General features: G+C 44.2%; 1 protein-coding gene and 1 long non-coding RNA gene across 3 annotated transcripts in view; one reads left to right on the top strand and one right to left on the bottom strand.

The window, feature by feature from the left end:
* The window catches only part of LOC128928192 (uncharacterized), a 40,092-nt gene that overhangs the window by 11,854 nt on the left and 4,057 nt on the right, over window positions 1-24,181 (top strand). The window contains exon 1 of one of the 2 annotated variants that reach the window (XR_013520529.1): window positions 22,499-22,930. The exons of the other annotated variant lie outside the window; for it this stretch is intronic. This is a non-coding gene — a long non-coding RNA (uncharacterized LOC128928192). Of the gene's footprint in view, window positions 1-22,498; window positions 22,931-24,181 lie in introns of those variants that run through there. 2 annotated transcript variants of the gene reach the window in all.
* On the bottom strand, window positions 1,156-22,556 carry LOC118142997 (uncharacterized). The gene is made up of 14 exons (XM_078333036.1): window positions 22,416-22,556; window positions 20,816-20,843; window positions 20,235-20,302; window positions 19,765-19,792; window positions 15,859-15,905; window positions 15,165-15,186; window positions 13,213-13,280; window positions 12,761-12,791; window positions 10,866-10,930; window positions 10,403-10,427; window positions 4,188-4,222; window positions 3,713-3,774; window positions 3,538-3,622; window positions 1,156-2,833 (listed from the first exon to the last, which is right to left on the bottom strand). Exons 3-13 carry the CDS (start codon window positions 20,247-20,249, stop codon window positions 3,550-3,552), a joined length of 471 nt encoding a protein of 156 aa, XP_078189162.1. The 5' UTR covers window positions 20,250-20,302; window positions 20,816-20,843; window positions 22,416-22,556; the 3' UTR covers window positions 1,156-2,833; window positions 3,538-3,549.

The raw sequence follows: 24,181 nt of genomic DNA, 5'->3' as shown, positions 1-24,181 counted from the left end.
CTTCTGCTGGGTTTTCAGTTTTTTTTATCTTGCTCCTCTAGCTCTTTCAATTTTGACGATAGGTGTCAATTTTGGATCTCTCCATTCTCCTCATATAAGCACTTATTGCTATATATTTTCTTCTAGAGACTGCTTTAAATGTGTCCCAGAGATTCTGGCATGTTGTGTCTTCGTTCTCATTGGTTTTGAAGAACTTCTTTATTTCTGCCTTCATTTCATTGTTTATCCAGTCAACATTCAAGAGCCAGTTGTTCAGTTTCCATGAAGCTGTGCGGTTCTGGGTTGGTTTCTGAATTCTGAGTACTAACTTGATTGCACTATGGTCTGAGAGGCTGTTTGTCATGATTTCAGTTGTTCTGCATTTGCTGAGCTGTGCTTTACTTCCAATTATGTGGTCAATTTTAGAGTAGGTGTGATGTGGTGCTGAGAAGAATGTATATTCTGTGGATTTGGGGTGGAGAGTTCTGTAAATGTCTATCAGGTTTGCTTGCTCCAGGTCTGAGTTCAAGCCCTGGATATCCTTGTTGATTTTCTGTCTGGTTGATCTGTCTAATATTGAGAGTGGAGTGTTAAATTCTCCCACTATTGTTGTGTGGGAGTCTAAGTCTCTTTGTAAGTCATTAAGAACTTGCCTTATGTATCTGGGTGCTCCTGTATTGGGTCCATATATGTTTAGGATCGTTAGCTCTTCTTGTTATATTAATCCTTTTACCATTATGTAATGGCCTTCATTGTCTCTTTTGATCTCTGTTGCTTTAAAGTCTATTTCATCAAAGATGAGAATTGCAACTCCTGCTTTTTTTTGCTCTCCATTAGCTTGGTAAATCTTCCTCCATCCCTTTATTTTGAGTCTTTGTGTATCCTTGCATGTTAGATGGGTTTTCTGGATACAGCGCACTGATGGGTTTTGGATTTTTATCCAATTTGCCAGTCTGTGTCTTTTGATTGGTGCATTTAGTCCATTTACATTTAGGGTTAATATTGTTATGTGTGAATTTGATACTGCCATTTTGATGCTAGTTGGCTGTTTTGCCCGTTAGTTGATGTAGATTTTTCATTATGTTGATGCTCTTTAGCATTTAGGGTGATTTTGCAATGGCTGGTACTGGTTGTTCCTTTCTATGTGTAATGCCTCTTTCAGGAGCTCTTGTAAAGCAGGCCTGGTGGTGACAAAATCTCTGAGTACTTGCTTGTTCACAAAGGATTTTATTTTTCCTTCACTTCTGAAGCTCAGTTTGGCTGGATATGAAATTCTGGGTTGAAAGTTCTTTTCTTTAAGGATGTTGAATATTGGCCCCACTCTCTTCTGACTTGTAGGGTTTCTGCCGAGAGATCTGCTGTGAGTCTGATGGGCTTCCCTTTGTTGGTGACCCGACCTTTCTCTCTGGCTCCCCTTAGTATTTTCTCCTTTATTTCTACTCTGGTGAATCTGACGATTATGTGCCTTGGTGTTGCTCTTCTTGCAGAATATCTTTGTGGTGTTCTCTGTATTTCCTGTATTTGAGTGTTGGCCTGCCTTCCTTGGTGGGGGATATTTTCTTGGATACTATCCTGAAGAGTATTTTTTAGCTTGGATTCATTCTCTTTGTCACATTCTGGTACACCTATCAAATGTAGGTTAGGTCTTTTCACATAGTCCCACATTTCTTGGAGACTTTGTTTATTCCTTTTTGCGCTTTTTTCTCTGATCTTGGTTTCTCGTTTTATTTCATTGAGTTGATCTTTGATTTCTGATATTTTTTCTGCTTGGTCAATTCGGCTGTTGAAACTTGTGCATGCTTCGTGAAGTTCTTGTATAGTGTTTTTCAGCTCCTTCAATTCATTCATATTCCTCTCTAAGTTATCCATTCTTGTTATCATTTCCTCAAATCATTTTTCAAATCTTTTTTCAAGGTTCTTAGTTCCTTTGCATTGATTTAAAACATGTTTCTTTAGCTCACAAAAGTTTCCCATTATCCACCTTCTGAAGTCTAATTCCATCATTTTGTCACAGTCATTCTCTGTCCAGCTTTGTTTTCTTACTGGTGAGGAGTTTTGGTCCTTTCTAGGAGGTGAGGTGTTCTGGTTTCGGGTGCTTTCCTCCTTTTTGCACTGGTTTCTTCCCATCTTTGTAGATTTATCCACCTGCCGTCTGAGTAGTTGCTGACTTTTCGCTTGGGTCTCTGAGTGGACGTTCAGATTATTGATGATGAAGTATTTCTGTTACTTGGTTTTCCTTCTACCAGTCTAGCTCCTCCCCTGTCCAACTGCTGAGGTTTACTCCAGGTCCTGCTTGTCTTGGTTCACCTATAGCAGCTGGGGAACAGTGAGGGATGCTACCAGTTTCTTTTTCTGCTATCTTTGTCCCAGATTGATGCCTGCCAAATGTCAGTCTTCTGGATATAGAGGGGTCAGGGAGCTGCTTGAGGAGACAATCTGTACTTTATAGGAGCTCAAGTGCTGAGCTGTGAGCTCTGTTGTTCATTCAGGGCTGTTAGGCTGCTACATTTAATTCTACTGCAGCAGAACTCATAAGAAAACCCCTTTTTTCCTCAGATGCTCTGTCTCGGGTGCTTGGGGTTTTCTTTATGAGTGTCCATTGCGCTGTTCTGCCCAGCTAGGAGGCAGTCTACTCACTATTTGCCTGCCGAGGCTCCGACCTGCTGGTGTGAAGTCCGCCTTGTTGCTGCAGGCTCTGCCATGCTGCTGCGGTCTCTGCCCTACTGCCACAGGCTACGCCCTGCAGCGGAGTCTTTCTGTTGTGGCGGGTTGCCTCGGCAATGACAGGCCTCTGCACATTCACTGAGAGCTTCAATCCTGGGTTGTTCTCACCATGCCATCTCGAGTCGGTCTCCTGAAAAAAAATTTAAAAAACATAGCCTCCCTGAATCCTTCCCTCAACCCCTCCCAAGTGAGCGTGTCCCTGACATGTCTTCAGGGCTTTGCTTTGCTGGCATTTGACAATGATACAGAAATGTCAATGCCCAAACCCATGCTCTCCATATAGAAGCCTCCAACCTTATCTTGAAAAAGAAAGCAATGAGGCCACCCCAGGTGTGTAGGGCTCCACAGAAGCTAAAGGACTTCTGGGACTGGGCATATCTCAGTTCCTCTTGGATTTTACTATGTTCACTGCTTCATACCAGGACCTACTGAGTGCCTGCTGGCCTGCAATACTGGGCTGAGTGGGCTGCTTGCTCGTGTGACAAGAGCCTGGGGGTGCCTCCACCCCTCTCACACCTTTTCCAGGAGGCCTGAACCAGGGGGATTCATGGTCAACCCTACTGTCTCCTCAGAATAAACTAGCAATGCTCCCTGTTGGCTTCAAGGGGCTGGGAGGACAGAGCTGGGTCCCCCCAGATGAAATGTTGGTGAGTTTAAGTGTCACTGCAGAAAAATAACACAGTGCACAGCCCTCAGAATCCCACACATTGTGGCCCAACTGGCACCTCAGCATCTCCCTCACTAAGCAGCCTGTGGAGGGCTCAGCCCAGAAGGCTGATGCTATGGAGTGGGTGTCTGTTCCTGGAAAATGTTCTCAGGGCATCCTTTACTTGCCTTCAGAGGTTTCTAACATATTTTACAAATGTCCAAAATGTTCTGGGCATGCCGCCTGGTGTTCTTCCTGGGCTTACTGGTTTTCCTGATGGAAAAAGAAAAAAGTGAGCATAGCCATGAAGAACACAGACACTTGTCTCCTTCCCCCTCATTATTCTGCCCGCTGCACTCTCACCTTTCCTTCTTCACCTTCAGCTTCTTTGTTGCTTTTTCTGCAGGTTTAGAACTTTCTTCCACCTGGGAGAAAGAGAACAGTTGTGCATGTCCAGAGATACCAGTGCAGGACACTGTGAAGGGAGTGTTCAGAAGAGACCCAGATGTCACTGGGGGGGTCCTCCAGCAGGGTGGGGTCCAGGTCTTCTGATTTTCAGCCTGGCTCCCTCCCTGGACCTAGGGTAGTTCAGAAAGATTCAAAGCTGCAACCTGGGGGTCAGTAAACAGACCAATGTCAAGGCAGTGGGCAGGGGGGCTGGAGAGGGATTTTATCAACACTGAAGACACCAAGGACCTCAACTGTGGTATGAGACCAAGGCCTTCAGGAGAACAATCACATGACAGGGAAAGAGGAAAAAAAACAGAGCTAAAAAAGAAAAGGTCATGGGTCAGAAAGAGGATAAGAGAGGAAGAGGATACAAAAAAAGATAAATTACCTGCTGATGGCTGCCTGCAATGGAGTCTTCCAGTTCTGTGAAGCAAGTATCAGAGCGTCCAGAAAAGGAGCAGTGATGGGGTAGCCATAAAAAGGAAAGGGGAGACTTAGAGTTGAGAGAACCACTCAGACCCCACTATCTTAGAGCATCCAAAAAAGAAGCAGTGATGGGGTAGCCATAAAAAAGAAAGGGGAGACTGAGAGTTGAGAGAACCACTCAGACCCCACTGTCTTAGAGCTGTGGAGCTATGTTCATTTCTAGAGCCTTCTCAACAGCCTGTATTTTTTCTGTGCTATGAGGAAGGGACCCCTGACTTTCCACATACTTTCCCAGCCTTCACATTCCATAACTGAGGAAAAGGAAAAACTGTGTCATTCTCTTTTTCCAAGAGGCAGCCACCCTCTTCACAATGTTGTGTATGATGTGAAATTCCCTCCCTCCTCTTTCTGTAGGGCCTGTTTCTGTTCTCATGAATCCCGTTTCCTTTCTCCCTGTCAACCTACACCAGTCCTACTGCTCTTCGATACAAGACATCAATATGAATATCAAGCCTGCCTTGTCAGGCCTTCCAATAAACCTGTGGATCACACGCTAGGTCAGCAGCACTTGCCATAGGCCCGGAGTTGTGCTGGGGCCTGTGGAAGGTGATAATGTCTGATGTCACAGTTAAGAGTGACTGTTCTATGTCTGGAATGGCCTTAAAGACTTGGAAAATATTCAGCCCTCAAAATAATCCCAGTAGCTTCTGAACACTTGGAAACAATGTAACAGAATTTGAGGTAAAGCCTCTTGCCCAGTTGCCTTAATCTGCAGCTGAGGCCAGCAGTTGTCAGCACATAAATAAGAGGCCCTCTCAGGGTTTGCCTGAGATATGCAAAGACCAGTAGGGAAGGCACCTGGCAGTCCTGACACAGAGAACTAGCTGGGTCTGACTGGAGTGTGAGGAGCAGGTCAAGGCTGTTGGGCCAGAGAGGAGAATGTGACAAGACAAGTGACCCCTCTGCCAGCTGTCCAGCAGTTCCGTCCTGGGCCCACTTTAGTCCAGGGACCAGGCTACAGGGAGAGTGAGAGCCACTGTCTACAGAAACACAGCACCCCTCCACACATATCCCCTAGGATTCCTGCCAGCCACAGAGGGCCTTGAGCAAAAGTTGGCCTCGGGCCTCTCAATTAAAAACCAAATCCGTTTTCATTCAAAGCCCAAGGATTTGGCATTGGATAAGACCAGGTGAGGAGTGGAGGCCAAAAATGTGCTCAGTCATGTGTTCTGCCCTCAGGACCCAAGGATTCTGGGGCATACGTAGGAATCCCAGAGGAAAGATTCTCTCCAGGAAGCAGTCTTAGAGCAGGAGCAGACAGTGAGGACAGTACAGGAAGGTGTTGTTGCAGGTCCCGAGAATGTAGAGAAAGAGAGTGGACCCCTTTCACCTGGTACATGTATGAGCGACTTTGTCTTCAGAATCACATAGCGCCTGTGAGGGGCTGTGTCCCACCCCACACTCAACTTTACACCTGCATACTAATCTTCTGTTCTCTATTCACAAAACCCATGAGAACAAAACTCTTATGACTTTCTCATTAAGATACAAAACAAGCCAAGTGAGAATTCTACACCTATTTTCCTTTGATATTTATTAACTTCAGAGATCCCATCCTAGGCTCCAAAACAAGAATTGTCTCTCACTGTTGTACCACAATTGTACCCAAGAATTGTCTCTCACTGTTCAACCCTGGAGTGTTGGTCCCTCCCTGATCAGTCTATTTCCTCCTGGATAGATTCATGAGCCCATGTACACACACAAAAACAGCACTGCTGCTCTGTCCACTGTGATACTCCCTGGGCTCTGTGACCTTGGGGGCCTTTATGAAAGCACTGTTCACAGTTGTGAGCCTTTAGATGAGACACAGGACATGAAATAATCTTTCAACAGTTCACTGACACTGGCTCATAGCATCTCTTACTTTCAATCTGAGAACCCTAAGATTCCACCCTTGATGCATGTGCACTCAGTTAGGTGAGTGCAGCAAACAGAACCTAGGCCAGACTCACAGCAGCTGCTTCCCAAATGATTCTGGGAGAATGGCGATGCTCTCTTAAGAGTACACTTTTGGCAACTGGGCATTGTAGCATGGCTCTTGTGAGGAGGTTACAAACTTTTTTCATTTATTTAAATATGAATGAGCACATATGCCACTGAGGACAACACTGAAATGCACAGGTCTAAATCCAAAGATGAGGAAGATGTGACTCTCCCCCCTGGTGATTCTGGCAGAGTGGTTGCTGCTCTGATCTGATCATTCATGGATGGGTACTTCAAAGGCACATGAACAAGCTCCAGGACCCCTGTGTGGTACAGGGAGGCCACAACAAAAATAAAAAAACCTGGTCCACCAAAGGAGAACTCATAAACAGAAAAAGGAACATCTTCTGCAAGGAGAAAAACTGAACCAAAGTAGCCAGAATAGAGATGAGGAAGATACTTCATTGATTTCAGAGACAACCCTATTCTCCTGTAACCTTGGATCAGAACCCACTCAGGTTTCTTGATTACCATGAGAAACAACAGATTGCAGAAGATAAACAGGACATCTTTTCACACTCATGATGGATCTCAGCAAAGGAGTTGTAAGCATTGGAACATCACTGGAGGCCAAGATGGGCCACCCAGAGCTGAGCTCTGGGATGAGAAGGCATGATGAGGACATAGTCCCTGCCCTCTCAGTGACTAGTCATGGCCAGGATTCATTCACACATGAGTAAAATGAAACAAAGTTTGGGACTAATAATTCCAGCACTATCTCAGAGAAACATGCAAAATGATATCTTATAGGTCACACAGGAGAGCTGCAAGGACCATCTGGACTCTGGAGCAGCACCTCTCCCTTTGCTGAGCTCACCCTGCACTGAAGCAGGGTCCCTTCAGTGTGGGCAACTAGTGTGGGCAGGTGCCCTGCCTGAAAGCTGACACTCCCTCCAGTCACACAAAATTCTGAGCCAAACCACACGTGGCCAACAGCAACTACACAGGGACCAGCTGTCAGATGACTCCCAGAAGCAGGTGAAAAGGAAGAGCTGCTCTCTGTCCCAGCAACAGGGAGACCAGGCCTGGGAACTATGCTGTGTCTGGCCTGACCGTGAAGTCCATCACTGCTGATCATATCCTCTCTGGGCCAAATCAGATATTTCAGGAACTCACTCCTGTTTTCTGCCTCTCATTGATTTCTGGTGGTGCCACTGCCATCAACATACAGGAAAATAGAGAAGACAAGAAAAAAGAATGTAGCACCTCTGTCCAGGGTCTTAGGAAGACTGCCAGACAGTGCTAAAACCAGCTTTGAAGTCCAAGTGCAACTCATTCTCCCTATGTCAAAATATGAACATCCCAGTTGTGCCCAGGTGATGATGTAGAACTGATGCATATCGTCAAGAAAAAGGCACAAATTACGAACATATTCAACCACATTATGCAACTGCTGAGATATTTCATGACCACCAGGCCTGCCTTACAAGATCTCCTGAAGGAAGCACTAAACATGGAAAGAAACAATCAGTGCCAGTGACTACAAAAACATACCAAATGGTAAAAACCATCGACACAATGAAAAAACTGCATCAACTAACGAGCAAAAAAAATAGTTAGCATCAGAATGGCAGGATCAAATTCACACATAACATTAACCTTAAATGTAAATGGGCTAAATGCCCCAATCAAAAGACAAAGACTAGCAAGTTGGATAAAGAGTCAAGACCCATTAATGTGCTATATTCAGGAGACCCATCTCACATGCAAAAACACACATAGGCTCAAAATGGAGAGATAGAGGAAGACTTACCAAGCAAATGGAGAGCAAAATTTAAAAAGAAAATTAAAACAGGGGTTGCAAACCTAGTCTCTGATAAAACAGACTTTAAGAGACCTTAATGGTAAAGGGATCAATGCAACAAGTAGAGCTAACAATCCTAAATATATATTTACCCAACACAGGAGCACCCAGACACATAAAGCAAGTTCTTCATGTCCTACAAAGAAGCTTAGACTCCCTGACAACAACAGTGGAAGACTTAAACATTCCACTGTCAATATTAGACAGATCAATGAGACAGAAAATTAACAAGGATATCCAGCACTTGAACTCAGATCTAGACCAAGCAGACCTAATAGAAATCTACAGAACTATCCACCCCAAATCCACAGAATATACATTCTTCTCAGCAGCATATCACACCTACTCTAAAATTCACCACGTATTTGGAAGTAAATCACTCAGCCAATGCAAAAGAATGGAAATCATAACAAACAGTCTCTCAGACAACAAGGCAATCAAATTAGAACTGAGGATTAAGAAATCACTCAAAATCACACATCATGGAAACTGAACAACCTGCTCCTGAATTACTGGATAAATAATGAAATGAAGGCAAAAATAAAGATGTTGTTTGAGGTGAATGAGAACAAAGACACAATATACCAGAATCTCTGGGACACATTTAAAGCAGTGTCTAGAGGTGGATGTGGTAGTTCATATTTACGAGGTGGCCTGGATCTATTCCACAGGAGAGGAATAGCAAAGAAAGGGAATCAGGGCTTTTGGTTTCTAGATCCAGGCCACCTCGTAAATATGAACTAGCCAATCTCAAACAGCACACGACACAGCACAGGCTGTGTGTCCCTGGCCCCCTCTTAGGGCTCCTCTTTCCTAATCTCACCTGAGCTCACTTATTGATTCCTGCCAAAGTCATCTCCTCCTTAGAATCTATATGTGCTGCTGCCTGTATATCATCTCCTCTAGAAGATTTTGTACTGAATAAGAAGCAACCTTTCTTGAAAAAGATTTAATTCTAGCCAAAAGCTTTTATTAACTAACTTTTTGTTACTAGGCAATTAAAACAAGACTTGAAAGCACTCAATTATCCTATGATTTAAAGATGACCCCTACTTAGCATGTAATATTTGTTCTTCCACTTTTCCTTTTTAACACAATGTGTGTGCACCATGGAGGTCACTGCTGCACACTGACTCCAGCATTGAGACAGCCCATCATGTGAGCAGTGCAGAGGAGGGGCACTGATCCTCTCCAACCCAGCTCTGCATGTGATTCCAGCTGGAAAAATTGGGCCAGGCTAACACCCAACTTGATCCTTAAGGTTTTAAAAAATACTGTGTCTTGGCATTGGGTTCTACTGAGTTTCAAATGCTTGTGGTCATTATCTTTTTAAATATGATAGAATATGTCACTAATTGTTCTTAGATTTTGAATATAAGGTAAGGAATGACTCCACCACTGTAGACCAAAAGCCTGTGAACTCTGTGTGTTTTACATTAACAATGACACTAAAGCCCACTGTACAATGTACCTACTCAAACAAACCCCGGGAAAGTTGACCATTCAGACCATCCAATAATGATAGTATCTGGGATCTGAATAGGTTTTCATTCTTCCACATGCACACAGAAGTGCTGGAACAACTTGGCATAGTCAGGAGTTATGCTAGGGCACACCACAGCTGACTGTACAGTATACCTATTCCAACACCGGGTTATGCAACCATTGAGAATATCTAACAAAAATAGACAGTGTTTGGAACTTTCATACATTTTCACACTTTCTTGTGCACCCAGAGATGCTAGGACTCCCTGGCATAGTAACGAATGATACCAGGGCATTATGATGATTCCAGTGCAGTAGAGCATAGCATCACCTTTTCCCCCATTCCTGAGCTCACAATTGCCTGTTCCATTGAGGAGACAAGAACATAAAATGTTCACCACTGCCTCAGCTCTGAGGATGGGAATATACAACTAACCTTCACATTCAGCTATGGTAGAGGATGAAGGGACTTATTTATAAAAGTGCAGTGGTGATAAAACTTGTTTTTAGAACGTTAATCTTTGTGTTGTGCATTGCACATGTTTTCTGGGAGAAAGCACACACACTTTCAAACATATCCACAATCACTCCATGGAGACTCTCTCCCTTATACCTTCTGACCCTGATGCACACCATCATATTCTATCTAAATGATGCTGCTGCTTCCAGAAACTAGAGATCATCTCAAGTTCTCTCCATCGTTTTTACACCAAATTGCTCAAACCTCATTTCCAGCAGAAAGCTCCAACCAGATTTGTTCTCCAGCAAATGTAGACTAGAAAGTACCACCTTTGTCAACACTAAGATTTTTCCTTAGCAAAGGGGTGATCTCCCAGAATACATACCGTCATTCAATAAAGTTGAGTGTCCCTGCATTTAGGAAAAAAGCAAAAACAAAACACTATGAGGGTCAGGCATGTTGTGTCTTCTGTGCACAGGTTTTGTCTTCACTTGGGGACATTACAAAACCAGGTGAGAAATACTGGTAGAGGCAATAGCCCCAATGCCTAGAAGATGTCTGTGGAAAGGCACAATGTTTTTATCCATGATGCCATGATGTTTCCACTTTATTTTCATCATATTCACTTTTTAAAAAAACAGTATTTATTCTGAAAATATATGCTTCCTGCCACACAGTTTGTAAAGAGCTGTTAAATTATGGATGCCATCTTGAATCATACTTAGTTGGAAAAATAACTCACTTTGCATTATTTCACAAAGAAAGGGTCATCTATAACGTACAATGTAAGATTTCCATATTCTAATTAAAATAAACAACAAAATACCAATTTAGAAGAAAAACTTTACCTTGTGAATGGCTATAACTTCTTCTGATGAATTTATCCCAGGAAGGGTTAGTGATGAAACAAATTCTGTATGCAGAAAACAGAGTAACAATCAACACATTGTTTTCACTGAAGGAGCCACTCTGGTGGCCTTGTGTGCTGTGAAGAGGGTGCTGGCCTGTGTTGACAAGCTGGGTTAACAGCACAGGCTGAGCTGCTGCTGGCCCATCCCGCTTGGTGGTAAAGGCAGGCAAATGAGATCATGAGAAGAGCCATGGACAACGAGGCCTTGGTCCTCTAGCTAAAGCAAGCTCCTCAATGTGAGACAGCCCATCTCAAGCAGGGTGCACCACACATGGCACGTCGTGCTTCCCTGCAGCATTTCAGGGCTCCTCCTTCCTAAACTGACCTGAGCTAACTTGCCCTCCCTTCATGATCCCCTCGAGGTCATTTCCTCCTCAGGATCCACATGTGCTACTGCTGTGTCCCTCTTAGATGATTTTGTAATAGATGAAAACAACCTTTCTTCAAAGAGGAGACTTAATTCCAGCCACAATATTCTATGTATTCACTCAACTTTTGTTTTAAAGAAGACTATATCAAGACTTGAAAATACTCGATTATCCTACCATGCTCTTGCTGGCACTGACTCCAGCACTGGGACAGTGCGTCCTTGGGAGCAGCGTGGGGGTTCTGACCCTCTCCAACCAGGTGCACAGAAGATTCCAGCAGAGATGAGTACCAGGACAACACCCAAGTTTTTCCTTCCATTCTTTTTTGAGATGGAGTCTTGCTCTGTCACCTGGGCTAGAGTGCAGTGTCATGATCTTGGCTCCCTGCAACCTCTGCCTCCCTGAGTCATTGGGACTAAAGGCACATGCCACCACACATGGCTACATTTTGTATTTTTAAAGACTAGGTTTTACCATACTGGCCAGGCTGGTCTCGAACTCCTGACCTTGTGATCCACCTGCCTCAGCCTCCCAAAGTGTTAGGATTACAGGTGTGAGCCTTCAGTTATTTGGTGCTGTGTCTTGGGTGTGTGCTGAACTGCAGCATATGTAAGGCTTGTGGTGATCTCATTAAATATAATATGTCTGACTATTTTCTGCTTTTGACCAGGAGCTGAGAAAATAATCTAGCACTGCAGCCAAAATCCTGACCACTCAATGTCTGTGTCCCACTTCTGACCACACCAAAGTCCACTGTAAAATGTACCTATTCCCACACTGAGTTATGTGATGTTTGGGACAATCCTATGAGAGAGAAAGTGTTTGGGATTTCTAAAGGCTATCAAACTTCCATATGCACACCTAGGTGCTAAAACTCTCTCACATAATGACAAATTATACCAGAACTATGTGATTACTTCCGAGTAGTAGTGGTGGCATCAACTTTCCATCCACTCTTGAGTTCATCTCTGCCTCTTCTACTGAAGAGATAAAGAGCTTGGCAATTTCATCTCTGCACTATCTCCATCTGATTACTGGAGATATTAAACTTACCTCCAGCTACAGATGTGGTGGAGGATAAATGGGCTGATTTACATAAGGTGTTCAGTGGTGATGAAATCTTTATTTACAACATTCACCTTTGTGTTGAGCTCTGCACATGGAAACATGCTTTCTGGAGAAATGTACACAAACTTCCAAAGACATTCACAATCACTATAAACAGACTCTCACCTTATAACCCCCACCTTGAGGCATCCCATTCTATTTCACAAAAATGACACTATGGCTAACAGAAACTATGGAGGAGAGCCACCACTCTTTAGTACACTCTTAATTTCTGCCCAAATCTTGTTTTCCAAAAGGAAGCTCCAATGACAGTGCCTCATTAGACAAAGCAGGCAAGAAAGTGTCACTTTCTCAACACTAAGATTTTTCCTAAGCAAAATGATCCCAGAATACGTACTCATCCATTGGGTAAGTGAAGATGACTCTTCCTGCATTAAGAGAAAGAAAAACACTGAGGGTAAGATTATGCTGCGTCCTGTGTACACAGGTCTTTTTCTTAACGGTTCCTAACAGGCACTGTTAGAAAACCAGATGGAAAATTGTGGTGGTGGCTACAGCCCCAAACATAAAGCCTAGAAAACACTTGTAGAAAGGCACCAGCTTTTTGGGCAGGATTTTAAAGCTTATTTTGGTTGTAAATTCATAATTTTCAAGAAAGATTTTCTCCTGAGGAAAATACTTGCTGACATAGTTTATATAAATTCTCATTTTACATTTTCCTACCTAGAAATTCACTAAGTCATCTATAATGTACATGGTAAGATTCTCAAATCTTTATTCAAGTACAATAAAAAGAAACATAAGAAGATAAAAAAAAAAATTTCCCTTTCAGACAAAGGAAGAACTTACTGTGGTAACCGAGAGGGATTCCGGAAAGGATTTCATATGGGGACATGCTGCAGGGTACCCTTGTTGATCTAGGAGACATAGGGCAAGTGTCACCACATGGATTCTACTGAGGAAATCCCTTGCGTTGTATTGGGTAGTGTGGACAGGAGGCTGGCTTATGAAGGTGAGTTACAGCAGACGGAGCTGTAGACCCACCCTCCTCATCTCACTCTGTTGCTCAGGCTGGACTGGTGTGGCATGATCTAGGCTCACTGCAACCTCCACCCCAGGATGAAGTGATTCTCCTGCCACAGTCTCTCAACTAGCTGGGATGACTGACACCCACCACCACGTGCAGTTAATTTTCATGTTTTTAGAGACAGTGTTTCGCCATGATACCCAGGCTGGTCTCAAACACCTGACCTCAAGTAATTAACCCACCTCGGCCTACCAAAGTGCTAGGATTACAGGCATGAGCCACCACACCCAGCCTGTTCTCTGCTTTTAAACAGGAGCTAAGGAATAACCCAATCACAGCAGCCCATAACCTCTCCGTGTGTGTTTCACATTTCTAACCACAGGAAAGTCCACTGTAGAATTTACCTATTCTAATCCTGGGTTATGTGACCATTAAGACCATCCCATAATGATAGAGAGTGCTTAGAATTTCTATAGACTATTGTACTTCCACATGCACACCTAGGTTCTCAAAGTCACTGCTAGGGTAATGAGTTATACAAGGGCTGTGTGATGAATGCAGTATAATAGCCCATAGCATCAATCTTCCACCCATTCCTGATTTTTCACTTCCCTCCTCTATTTAGAAGGCCATGAGTTTGGGAAATTTATCTCTGTATAAACTTTATCTGAGGAGTGGATACATTAAACTTACCTTAAGCTACAGCAGGGTCCTAGCATGGGGGCACCCATAAGTATTAAAGATATGGAATAGAGAGCCCAATATTCAATGCATGCATACACAGTCAACTGATCTTTCAACAAAGGTGCCAAGAATGAACAATGGGCAAAGGAAGTCCTCTTTAACAAATGATGGTAGAACTCCATATTCTCATTTAAATAACGAAATTGAGCAGTGTGCTCAAGGGTCTGCTTCTTCCTCCATTTACAAGACACTAGAGCTTTGCAATGACCCCAGAGCAAATCTTCATCCTGTCCCCCATGCTCAAAGAGAGCCCTTGATATCAGGAGTAAACAGCAAGGACAGACAAATGAATGTGCTGCCGTGAAACCTAACAGTTCAGAAGGTGAGGATCAGTTTCTCCCAAGCATCTGAGCACACTGTGGAAGACTTGTTGTCTTCAAGATTAAGTAACTGCCATGACAGTACTGTGTCCCAAACCAAAGGCTTTAACATTTTGCAGTGTCAGAGGCAAAAAAGAGGTATTTTCAGAAAGACCATCTTTAAATAATAAAGCAAGAACAGGGGACACACAAAAATAAAAAAAAATAAGAAGAGGTGATCCCAGACAGGGTACTTGCACTTCTCACCACTATGACATCAAACTCTGACAAGAACAAACTTCATCCATGTTTTCTTTTTCTTCTCTTTCTACATACTCGCTCAGCTGCCCAAGCAGTAGGCAGAAGCTGAAGGCTCCTGGGAACCTGCTTTATTAGATTCCGCCTGTAATCTTGTTGCCTACCTGGAAAGGTGTCTTCTTCACTGTTGAGATTTTCCAGAATCCACTCTTTAGATCCATCAACAGCAGAGTAAGTCAGAGAGAGGTACACTCACTTCTACTCCAGCTGAAGCCATGTCGGCTCACATAACATCCCCTGGCTGGTCCTCTGGGTTCACATGCATTCATACAGTCCCTCTGATCAAAGTTATACACTTGCAAAATTATTTGCCCTCACTAGACCCCCAATATTCTTTAACCAGAACCCAGAATCAGGTTTCTATATATTAAAACCTTTGTTCCACAGCAAGTGAGCTACTTCAGGGTACATACCATAAACAGCGAGTGATGAACTCTGCAATTAGACAAAAAAAGATGCTATGAGGATCAGATGAATTCTTCTGCACCCCCACCCCCACCCCCACAGATCTCTCAGTCTCCTGATGACTTCAGGGAACTAGTTGTAAGACAATGGTTGAGTCAAAGGCCAAGAATCAAACATGCTAGAATAGAGGACACCTGTGGAAAAGACAAGACCTTTTCCCACAGAATTTATCTAGAAGTTGATTTACATTGGCAAATACACAATGCCTAAACCAAAGAGGAAAACTGGTGTTGAGGAAAATTCCTCTGCGTTACAGTTGATAATGAATGCTGTCATCTAAAAACATTCTAATATATCACGTATCCGATGGGAAGACACTCCCATTGAATTCCAACCCCAAAAAGAGAATTGGACATGTCAGACATAATGTGCCTTCTCAGATTATCACAATTAACAGAAGGAAAGAAATTAGAAAAGAAACGGTTCTTTTTTCATTTTGTTTTCTTTTGAAGTTTAGGTTCCAGGATGCATGTGCAGGACTGTGCAGGTTTATTACACAGGTAAACATGTGCTATGGTGCTTTGCTGCATGTATCAACCCATCACCTAGGTTTAAGTCCCGCATCCATTGGCTATTTATCCTGATGCTCTCTCCCTCCCCAATCCCCACCATTCTTTAGAGGACAGAAAAAGGGGTACTTACCTCACCATCATCCTCAGAAGTGATGCTCCTGCAATCCTCAGAAGGAGCTGGAGGGAGACAGAGTAAAAGTCAGTACCCTCGTGGCTGGAGACTGTGAGTAACTCAGGGAGCTTTGCTGGGTGTGGCATATGGAATGTGGGACTGAAGATTCTGAGACCATCTCAGAGAAACAACTATGTTCAAATAGTACTGTGAGGGAGTCTCACCAGATATCTTTCATCTTAGACAATGCCAAGACCTAATAATATTCTCGCATTCCCAATTCCCAAAAGATATTAACCAATCAAAAAGCAAGGCTTAGATTTTCCCAGGAAAAACTGGTCTCCTGGGAAAAGTAATCATTAAATACCAGAGCAAGAAATGATGGTTACAACAGCAGCCCACAAAGCCCATGGACACACATTCTCTCATCTCTATCTTATTAAAATACAACAGAAATAAGTCAGACCTCTACAGCTATTTTTTTTTTGTTCTGGCTTCATAGCCCCCTTCCTAGGTTCCAAAGCAACAGGTGTAACCCAACTGCTCCCAGAAATACTCCTAGGGTATCATTTTTGGATTTTGTTTGTTTGTTTGTTTGAGACAGAGTCTTGCTCACCAGGCACCAGGCTGGAGTACAGTGGTGGGATCTTGGCTGACTGCAACATCTACCTCCTGGCTTCAAGCAATTCTCCTGCCTCAGCCTCCTGAGTAGCGGGGACTACAGGCACACACCACCACACCTAGCTTATTTTTGTAGTTTTAGTAGAGACGGCGTTTCACCATGTTGCCCAGGATGGTCTTGATCTCTGGACCTCGTGATCCACCCACCACAGCCTCCCAATGTGCTGGGATTAATGGCCTGAGCCACTGCACCCAGCCTAGGGTATCGTTTTCTACCTGTAGAAATTGTCCTACTGCAGCTTCCCTCATGGATGGTGTCCATTGGCCAATCTTTAGAGACACAAATCTCAGCAAGAAGTTATTTCAGAGAGTGACTCACCCACCCTCCTACTCCAGGTGAGGTCACACTGGATTACACGAGATAACCCTGAGCTTTCCTCCGTGTTCTCAGACTCTCTCTAGGCTCTGTGGAGCCAGAGGTCTTCAACAAAACATTGCTTACACTTTCCAGCCTTCAAGTAAGAAAGAGAAGCTGAAGGAATCACCTTTCCATTTTTCCTTCCACTGGCCCATTGTAGATCTCACCTCCAAACCCACAACCCTGAGATCCCAACTTTGATGTGCACACTTTAAGTAACATGAGTCCAACAATCAGACCCTGGGCCAGGCTCACAGTAGACATGCAAGACAGCATTCTGTGGGGATGGAAATGCTCTCTCATGTACAGCTAATGAACCATTTCATGGTGGCTGTTGTGATGAGGTTTTGAATATTTCATTGTATATATTTATTTAACTATAAAGAGGCATGTATATGACTGAGAAGCATACTAGATGAGACAGCTCCAGAGATCCAGACATGAGGAAGACCTGACTCTACTCTCCTGGTGTTTTTGCAAAATCGTTTGCTGCTCTGATCCTACCACACATTTACGGTTACTTCCTGGGCATATGCACAAGAACCCGTCACTGTGTGGGGCTGAGGATGTGACAGTGAGGACAACATACAGGTCTGGAGGGATTCCAGCAGGGATGTGCTTGCACCCAGTGGAAGAGCATGGCCCTGTACACCCTGTCCAGACTAGATGAGAGAAGGAGCAGAGGGGTGGGAGTGTCTCACTGTTCTCAGGAGCTCACCCTCATCTCCAGAGACCCTGACTCAAAAGCTGGGCAGGCTCCAGGATGAGTGTGTGGCTCAACAGGCTGGATAGGCTGTGAAGAAAACCTTTCCACACCTGCACTAGATCCCAGCCCAGGGGAGACCTAGAGCTCATCCCAGGGGTGTGTTCATTAAAACATCCATGGAGCCTAAAGTGACCATTTCAGGACTGAGCTCTGGGGTAAGAACAAATGAGAAAGACACAGTCACTACCCTGCTAGTTAAATACCCATAGCCAGGGTTTCTCTATTTGCCTGTGGAAAGACTCAGACTTTGAGGTGGAAGATTTTAAACCATCTCCAAAATAAGTGTAAACTGAGATGTTATGGACTGCACAGAAGAGTTGCAAGGATGACCTGGAGTCTGGGATCAGTCCCCAGCCTTTTGCTGAGATCACCCTGCACTGGAACTCATGTCCTTCCCCACCTGCCCTGCTACTTTGGAGTGCTGCAGCTGCCCAGGCCAAGAGCTGGAAGACTCTGTCCAGTTGAAAAGCATTTCTGGGCCAGAGGACCCTCGGCCAACAGGGTCTACTGAAGAGTCAATCCTCAGGAGATTTTCAGAAGAGGTGAAAAATAAAAACTTGTCTGTCTCAGCCACAGGAAAATCAGGCCTGGGACCTCTCCATGTCTGTTCTGACCCTGAGATCCATTCCTACTGACTTGTGTTCTGTCTGTTCTGTGTCAGAAAAATGGGGACCTGATTCCTGTTCTGCCCTTCTTTGCAATGACACTCTGCTGGTACCATTGCCATCATCGCACAAAGAGATGTAAAAGACATGGGTCAGGAAGGAAGCTCCTTTCTCAAGGTATTTATGGTGATGTTCACACCAAGCTTTTGACAGAGAGGAAGGCCAAGTCCTACTCACTCCGCCCCAGAAGGGGTCTCATGTCCTGCCTGGGCCCTGGTGGTGACGCTGAACTGATGCCCCTAACATTGCAACCTTGACCTTCTCTTTTAACAATATCCCAAATGTCCTCATTGTTTCCCCTCTGATCCTCTAAATCATGTTCCCCTTCAGGTCTAGCATGAGGCTCTCCCTTGCTCTCTCCCATGAAACCCACTAAGCAGGTGTCCATTAATTCTGAGAACCTCAATGTTGGTAACACTAATATTTTCCTTGACTCACACACAGCAGCGCCCCTGCAGCACCAATGGGAAGCCTCGTCTAAAGATTAAAGATGTCTAGGACAATCTGGTGATGAGAAAATCACTTCTGGGGTGAACAAGTGACATTGCACAATCAAACAGTTTCATTCTTTTGTTCCATTGGGAAAATACTGACACATATGGGACAATCAAATTTTACTGAAAAGCGATGCATCTCCACAGAATGAGTGCTCCAGAAAAAACCCTCAAACCATCATGTGTTCCACTTGACATTCATTATGACTTAAAGCACCTACCTTGGCTCTCTGTGTGTAAAGGTTTTCAGAAGGAAACAAAAACCTATTTCAAAAGTAGCATCAATAGGGCATGATGAAGATTCTCCTGTCTAGAGCTGAGTTCTTCATGGAGACATCTGTTTCTGACAGCATGCCCTAGATCCTCACACCTATCAGGAACCTGAAGCTAGGGAGGTTCTCCAGAGAAATGCAAGCAAGAAAATTCCCCCTGACTTATCACTTAGATTTGTCATTAGGAAGAAAGTGATATTAGAATGTGTACAATGTTAGAGAGGGGAACAGCACACACTGTGGGGGAAGTGGACGGGAGAGCATCAGAATAAAAAGCTAATGTATGCGGAGATTAATACCTGGGTGATGGGTTGACAGGTGCAGCAAACCATGCCACAATTTTAGCTGTGTAACAAAGCTGTACGTCCTGCACATGTATCCCAAAAATTAAAATCAAATTTAATTAAAAAAAGAAATTGCCAGAGAAGGCAAATCTAGAAAAACAGAAAGTAGCTTAGCAGCTGCCTAGGGCCAGGGGTGTGGGCCTTGGGAAAAAAAAGAAGTGACTACTAATGGCTATAGGATTTCTCTGAGGGGGAATAAAAAGATTTTAAACTTAGATTGTAACAATGGCTGCACAACCCTGTAAATATAGTAACAACACTACCTCACCCACTTTAAATAAGTGAATTGTTTTGCATGTCAACTATGTGAGAATAAAGCAGTTTAAAAGATAAAGAATACTTACAGAGGTCATTTGTGGCTGTCCCGATGTCCTGCAACAAGAGAAAAACACACAAAATATCGTAAGCATCATATCATGCTGGGTGCTATTGGTGCAGATCATTTCACATGGTCATATTAGAAAACCACATGTCACTGGTCCCCAAATGAAGCATAGAAGATGCTTCTGTAAGAGACAGAAAGATGTTTTAAAAATATAGCAAGTGGCCATGTAAACTAGCAAATACCAAATAATTTTTCAAAAATAATATGTTGCTACTAAAAAATATGCCCACGACCAGATTGTAAGTTATGCTATCTATTGACTGACATCGTCAATCAGGCCTCAGCTGGTCAGAAACTCCACTGACTGGTCGCTAGAGTCCATGACAATTGAGGTCTGACTCACAATGGCAGTCAAAAATGATATTCACTTGATATTCCAGAGGCCCCAGAAAAGAACATTTCTCTTCTAGACAAAGAAATGAATCTCACCATGTCAGACGGCATCTCATCATCCTCAATGTCTTCTAAGGTGAGGTCCTGTAGGACCTCAACAGACCCTAAGAGAACACAGAGTGGCAGTCAGTGCATTGGTGCTGCTGAGAAATCTCACAAGAAGCTTTGGGAAATGTGGACTGGGCTGGAGTGTGTAAAGCTGGGCGTTTGACAGACATGGACCGAGCTGCTGCTGGACCATTCTTCTTGGTGTGAAGAAAGGAGAAGGAGAGGGGCAGAAAGAAATGAAAGAGCCTGGCTTCCTAGCAAGGGCAACCTCATCAATGTGAAATCGTTATTTGAAGAACCGGTTAATACAGAAAGGCAGTGTACTATAGAAACAGGAAGTAGATTAGAGCTGCCTAGAACCAGGAATGTTGCGGGTTGGGGATAACAGAGGAGTCACTACTAAGAGGGTTTTCTGATTGGGAACAAGGAGCTTCGAAAATTAGATTGTAACAATTGTTGCACAACCCTGTAAAAAGAGTGAAAACACTGAATCACCTAATTAAAATGGGTGAATTGGTTTGCATGTCAACTACATCTCGGTAACTGTTTATAAGAAAAACAATACATACAGTGGTGATACCGGGCCGCAGGCTTCTCCTGCAATAAGAGAAAAAGAAACACCATGAGGATTACATCTTGCTGGGTCCTGTTGGCACAGGTTTTGTATTCACTTGTTGACATTAGAAAACCAGATGGGTAGGCTGGGCGCGGTGGCTTACGCATGTAATCCCAGCATCTACAGAGGCTGAGGCAGGCAGATCATGAAGGCAAGAGGTTGAGACCATCCCGGCCAACATGGTGAAACCCTGTCTTTACTGAAAACTACAAGAAACCCGGCATGGTGGTGGTGAGAACCTTCAGTCCCAGCTATTCGAAAAGCTGAGGCAGTAGAATTGCTTGAATGCAGTAGGAGGACGCTGCAGTGATGTGAGATCACACCACTGCACTGAAGCCTGGTGACAGAGAGACTCTGTCTCAAAAATGAAACTAAACTAAACAAAAAACCAGATGTAAACAGTGATGAAGTCACAGGCCCCAAATGGAGCACAGGGGATGCTTGCAGAAAATGCAGTGGGTTTGGAATACTTAGCAGGTATCTATGCTGGCTGAAAAATACAAAATTATTTTTCAAGAAGAAAATGTGGCTACTGAGAAATATGCCCAAGACCAGATTCTAAGTTATGCCATCTTTTGACTGACATGGTCAGTCAGGCTTCAGTTGGTCAGAATCTCCACTAACTGGTCACTAGAGTACATGACACCTGAGGTCTGATTCACAATGGAAGTCAAAAATGATATTCACTTGATATTCCAGAGTCCCCAGAAATAAAAATTTCTCTTCGAGACAAAGAAATGCATCTTACCACGTCACGGGGTAGCTCATCATCTTCAATGTTGTCTTCAACATTGAAAAATCAAATCTAAATTCATAATCTAGCTTCCACCTTGGGCAATGAAAGAAAAACAGCACTATAATGTCGAATAGAGGAAAAATAAATAACGACTGTAGAAATTAATGGAATAAAAAACAGGAAATCATCACAGAAAATCAACAAAAAAAATAGTTCTTTGAAAAGATCAATAACACTGATAAACCTCTACCTTGTCTAATCTCAAAGGAAAAGAAGGAACTCATGATGTATTAATAATATCAGTTCAAGATGAGTTGAATCAAAAAATAATAATAAAGGAATATTGTGAACACATCTGTGCTCACACTTGTAAACCTTATATGAAATGAGCTAACTTTCTGGATCTGTTTCAGGTTAAAAGTCTTCTCATGATAAATGAATCATCTGAATAGGCCTATATTTATATTAGAAATTGAATCAATAGTCTTTTGGATATATACCCAGTAATGGGATTGCTGGGTCAAATGGAATTTCTATTTCTAAGGCCTTGAGGAATCGCCACACTGTCTTCCACAATGGTTGAACTAATTTACACTCCCACCAACAGTGTAAAAGTGTTCCTTTTTCTCCACATCCTCTCCAGCATCTGTTGTCTCCAGATTTTTTAATGATCTTATAACCTTATAACCGCGAGTGCCCGTTCGACGGCCCCTGGGGAATGCGCTCCCTTTTCCCAAAGGTCCCTCGGCTCCCGTGTCGACCACCCCTCCATCGGTCCTAGGAACCCAACGCCGCCACGTCTGGCACTTCAACTTACATCTGGCTCCTCAACTGTGGCGTGGCGTCTTGGCCAGGGGTCCCACAAGGTGGCTCCCCAAGGTTGTGCCGAGGGTCCTCTCCGCGGCGCCCGAGAGCCCGCAGGCGCGGGTGGCTGGGCCTGCTTGGGCTCCGAACCGCTGAGGCTCCGCCACGCAGTTGCGGAAGCGACTGACGGCCAGGACCACCTGCCTTGCGCAGCCTGGCTTGGAGGAGGCGACTGCGAGTGCCACGGTGTGGGCGAGTGGGCCGAGTGGTCCCCGCAGCCTCCCGACCCGGCCACGCTGCGCTGGCTGCGGGGCTTCGTGCTGGAGGCGGTGGCCTGCCAGAATGACGACGACTACTTTACGCCACGGGATCCTCTTCGAAGACCTGGACCACAATGGGGGTGGCGTGGTGGACATCGTGGAGCTCCAGGAGGGGCTGAAAAACTGGAGCTCCGCATTTTACCCGAACTCCGATGAGGTGAGGGACCGGAAGTTGGCAGAGGCAGTCGGGAGAGACGTTGAGCAGAAGGTGAAGCCAACCCTGCCCTTTCCAGAAATGCTTTCAAAGGCCTTTGGAGTAAGGGTGGGGTTCTCCTCTGTGAGCCTGGTCACGCAGAATAATGTGACCCAGCGAAACATGTTCTTAACCTGCTTCTTAAAATAGCCACTTTCCCGCAGGGCGAGGTGGCTCAGGGCTGTAATCCCAGCACTTTGGGTGGCCGAGGCCTGTGGATCACCTGCGGTCAGGAGTTTGAAATCAGCATGGTCAATATGGAGAATGCCTGTCTCTACAAAAAAGATACAAAAATTAGCCTGCCATGGTGGTGCGTGCCTGTAATCCCAGCTACTTTGGAGGCTGAGGCAGGAGAATCGCTTGAACCTGGAATGCAGAGGTTGCAGCCAAGATCACGCCATTGCACTCCAGCCCCGGCGGCAGAGCGAAACTCAGTCTCAAAGGGAAAAAACACACACACACTTTGCTTAGTGACAAAGGCCTCCAGGACTTTTGGGAAGATGCCGTTTCTGGTGACTTGTTCAACATGTAGCAACCAGCACACAACGTCAGGGGCCATGTTAGCCTCTGTGCAGAAGCAAAGGACCATCTCTTTTCTTAGGGAGTTCTCTGCCCAGAGCAGTGTGCTTTCAGGGGCGTCTCCAAATGGCAGGCACAGGTAGAGCCCCAGAGCGATTCTCTTTCTGACATCCACACCAAGGTCTAGGGGAAGTCAGACTTTGATCCATGGGTTTATGCTTAACTGATTGTTTTAGAACCTCACCTATATTAGAAATGCCTTCCTCCTCTAAGCCAGTCTTGACCTGATTATTTTTAAACTATTTAGGGGGAAGTTTCAGGGTATCAATAGAGAAAAATTATTTCTTCTCCATCAATGCTTAGCAGGGTCTTCAGATATTACTCCTGTTGAATTTTAGGAGTAATATCTGAAGACTGTAAAGCTATACATGTACTACTCCTAAAATTCAGCAGGACTAATACCTGAAGACTGTAAAGGTCTTTATCGGTGAGATCTTTGTTCTTGTTGTTGGTTGTTGTTAGAAGTCCAAAACATCTGGACTCCTCTATAGTCTTCTGGCCAGATACAGGAAGCCAGTTTTGCATGTAAGACAAGTATTTACTTCAAAGGTGGGGGGGGGGGTCAAAGTATCTCCCCTCCCCTTTGAAATGGTCACCTTATTTGAATCAGGTTAGTTAGCCATCTCTCTCTCTCTCTCTCTCTCTCTCTCTCTCTCTCTCTCTCTCTCTCTCTCTCTCTCTCTCTCT

Source organism: Callithrix jacchus, chromosome 7, assembly GCF_049354715.1.
Source record: "Callithrix jacchus isolate 240 chromosome 7, calJac240_pri, whole genome shotgun sequence".
Taxonomy (NCBI): Eukaryota; Metazoa; Chordata; class Mammalia; order Primates; family Cebidae; genus Callithrix; species Callithrix jacchus.
Note: the sequence above shows the minus strand (reverse complement) of the source record. Positions and strands in the feature narration are given on the sequence as shown.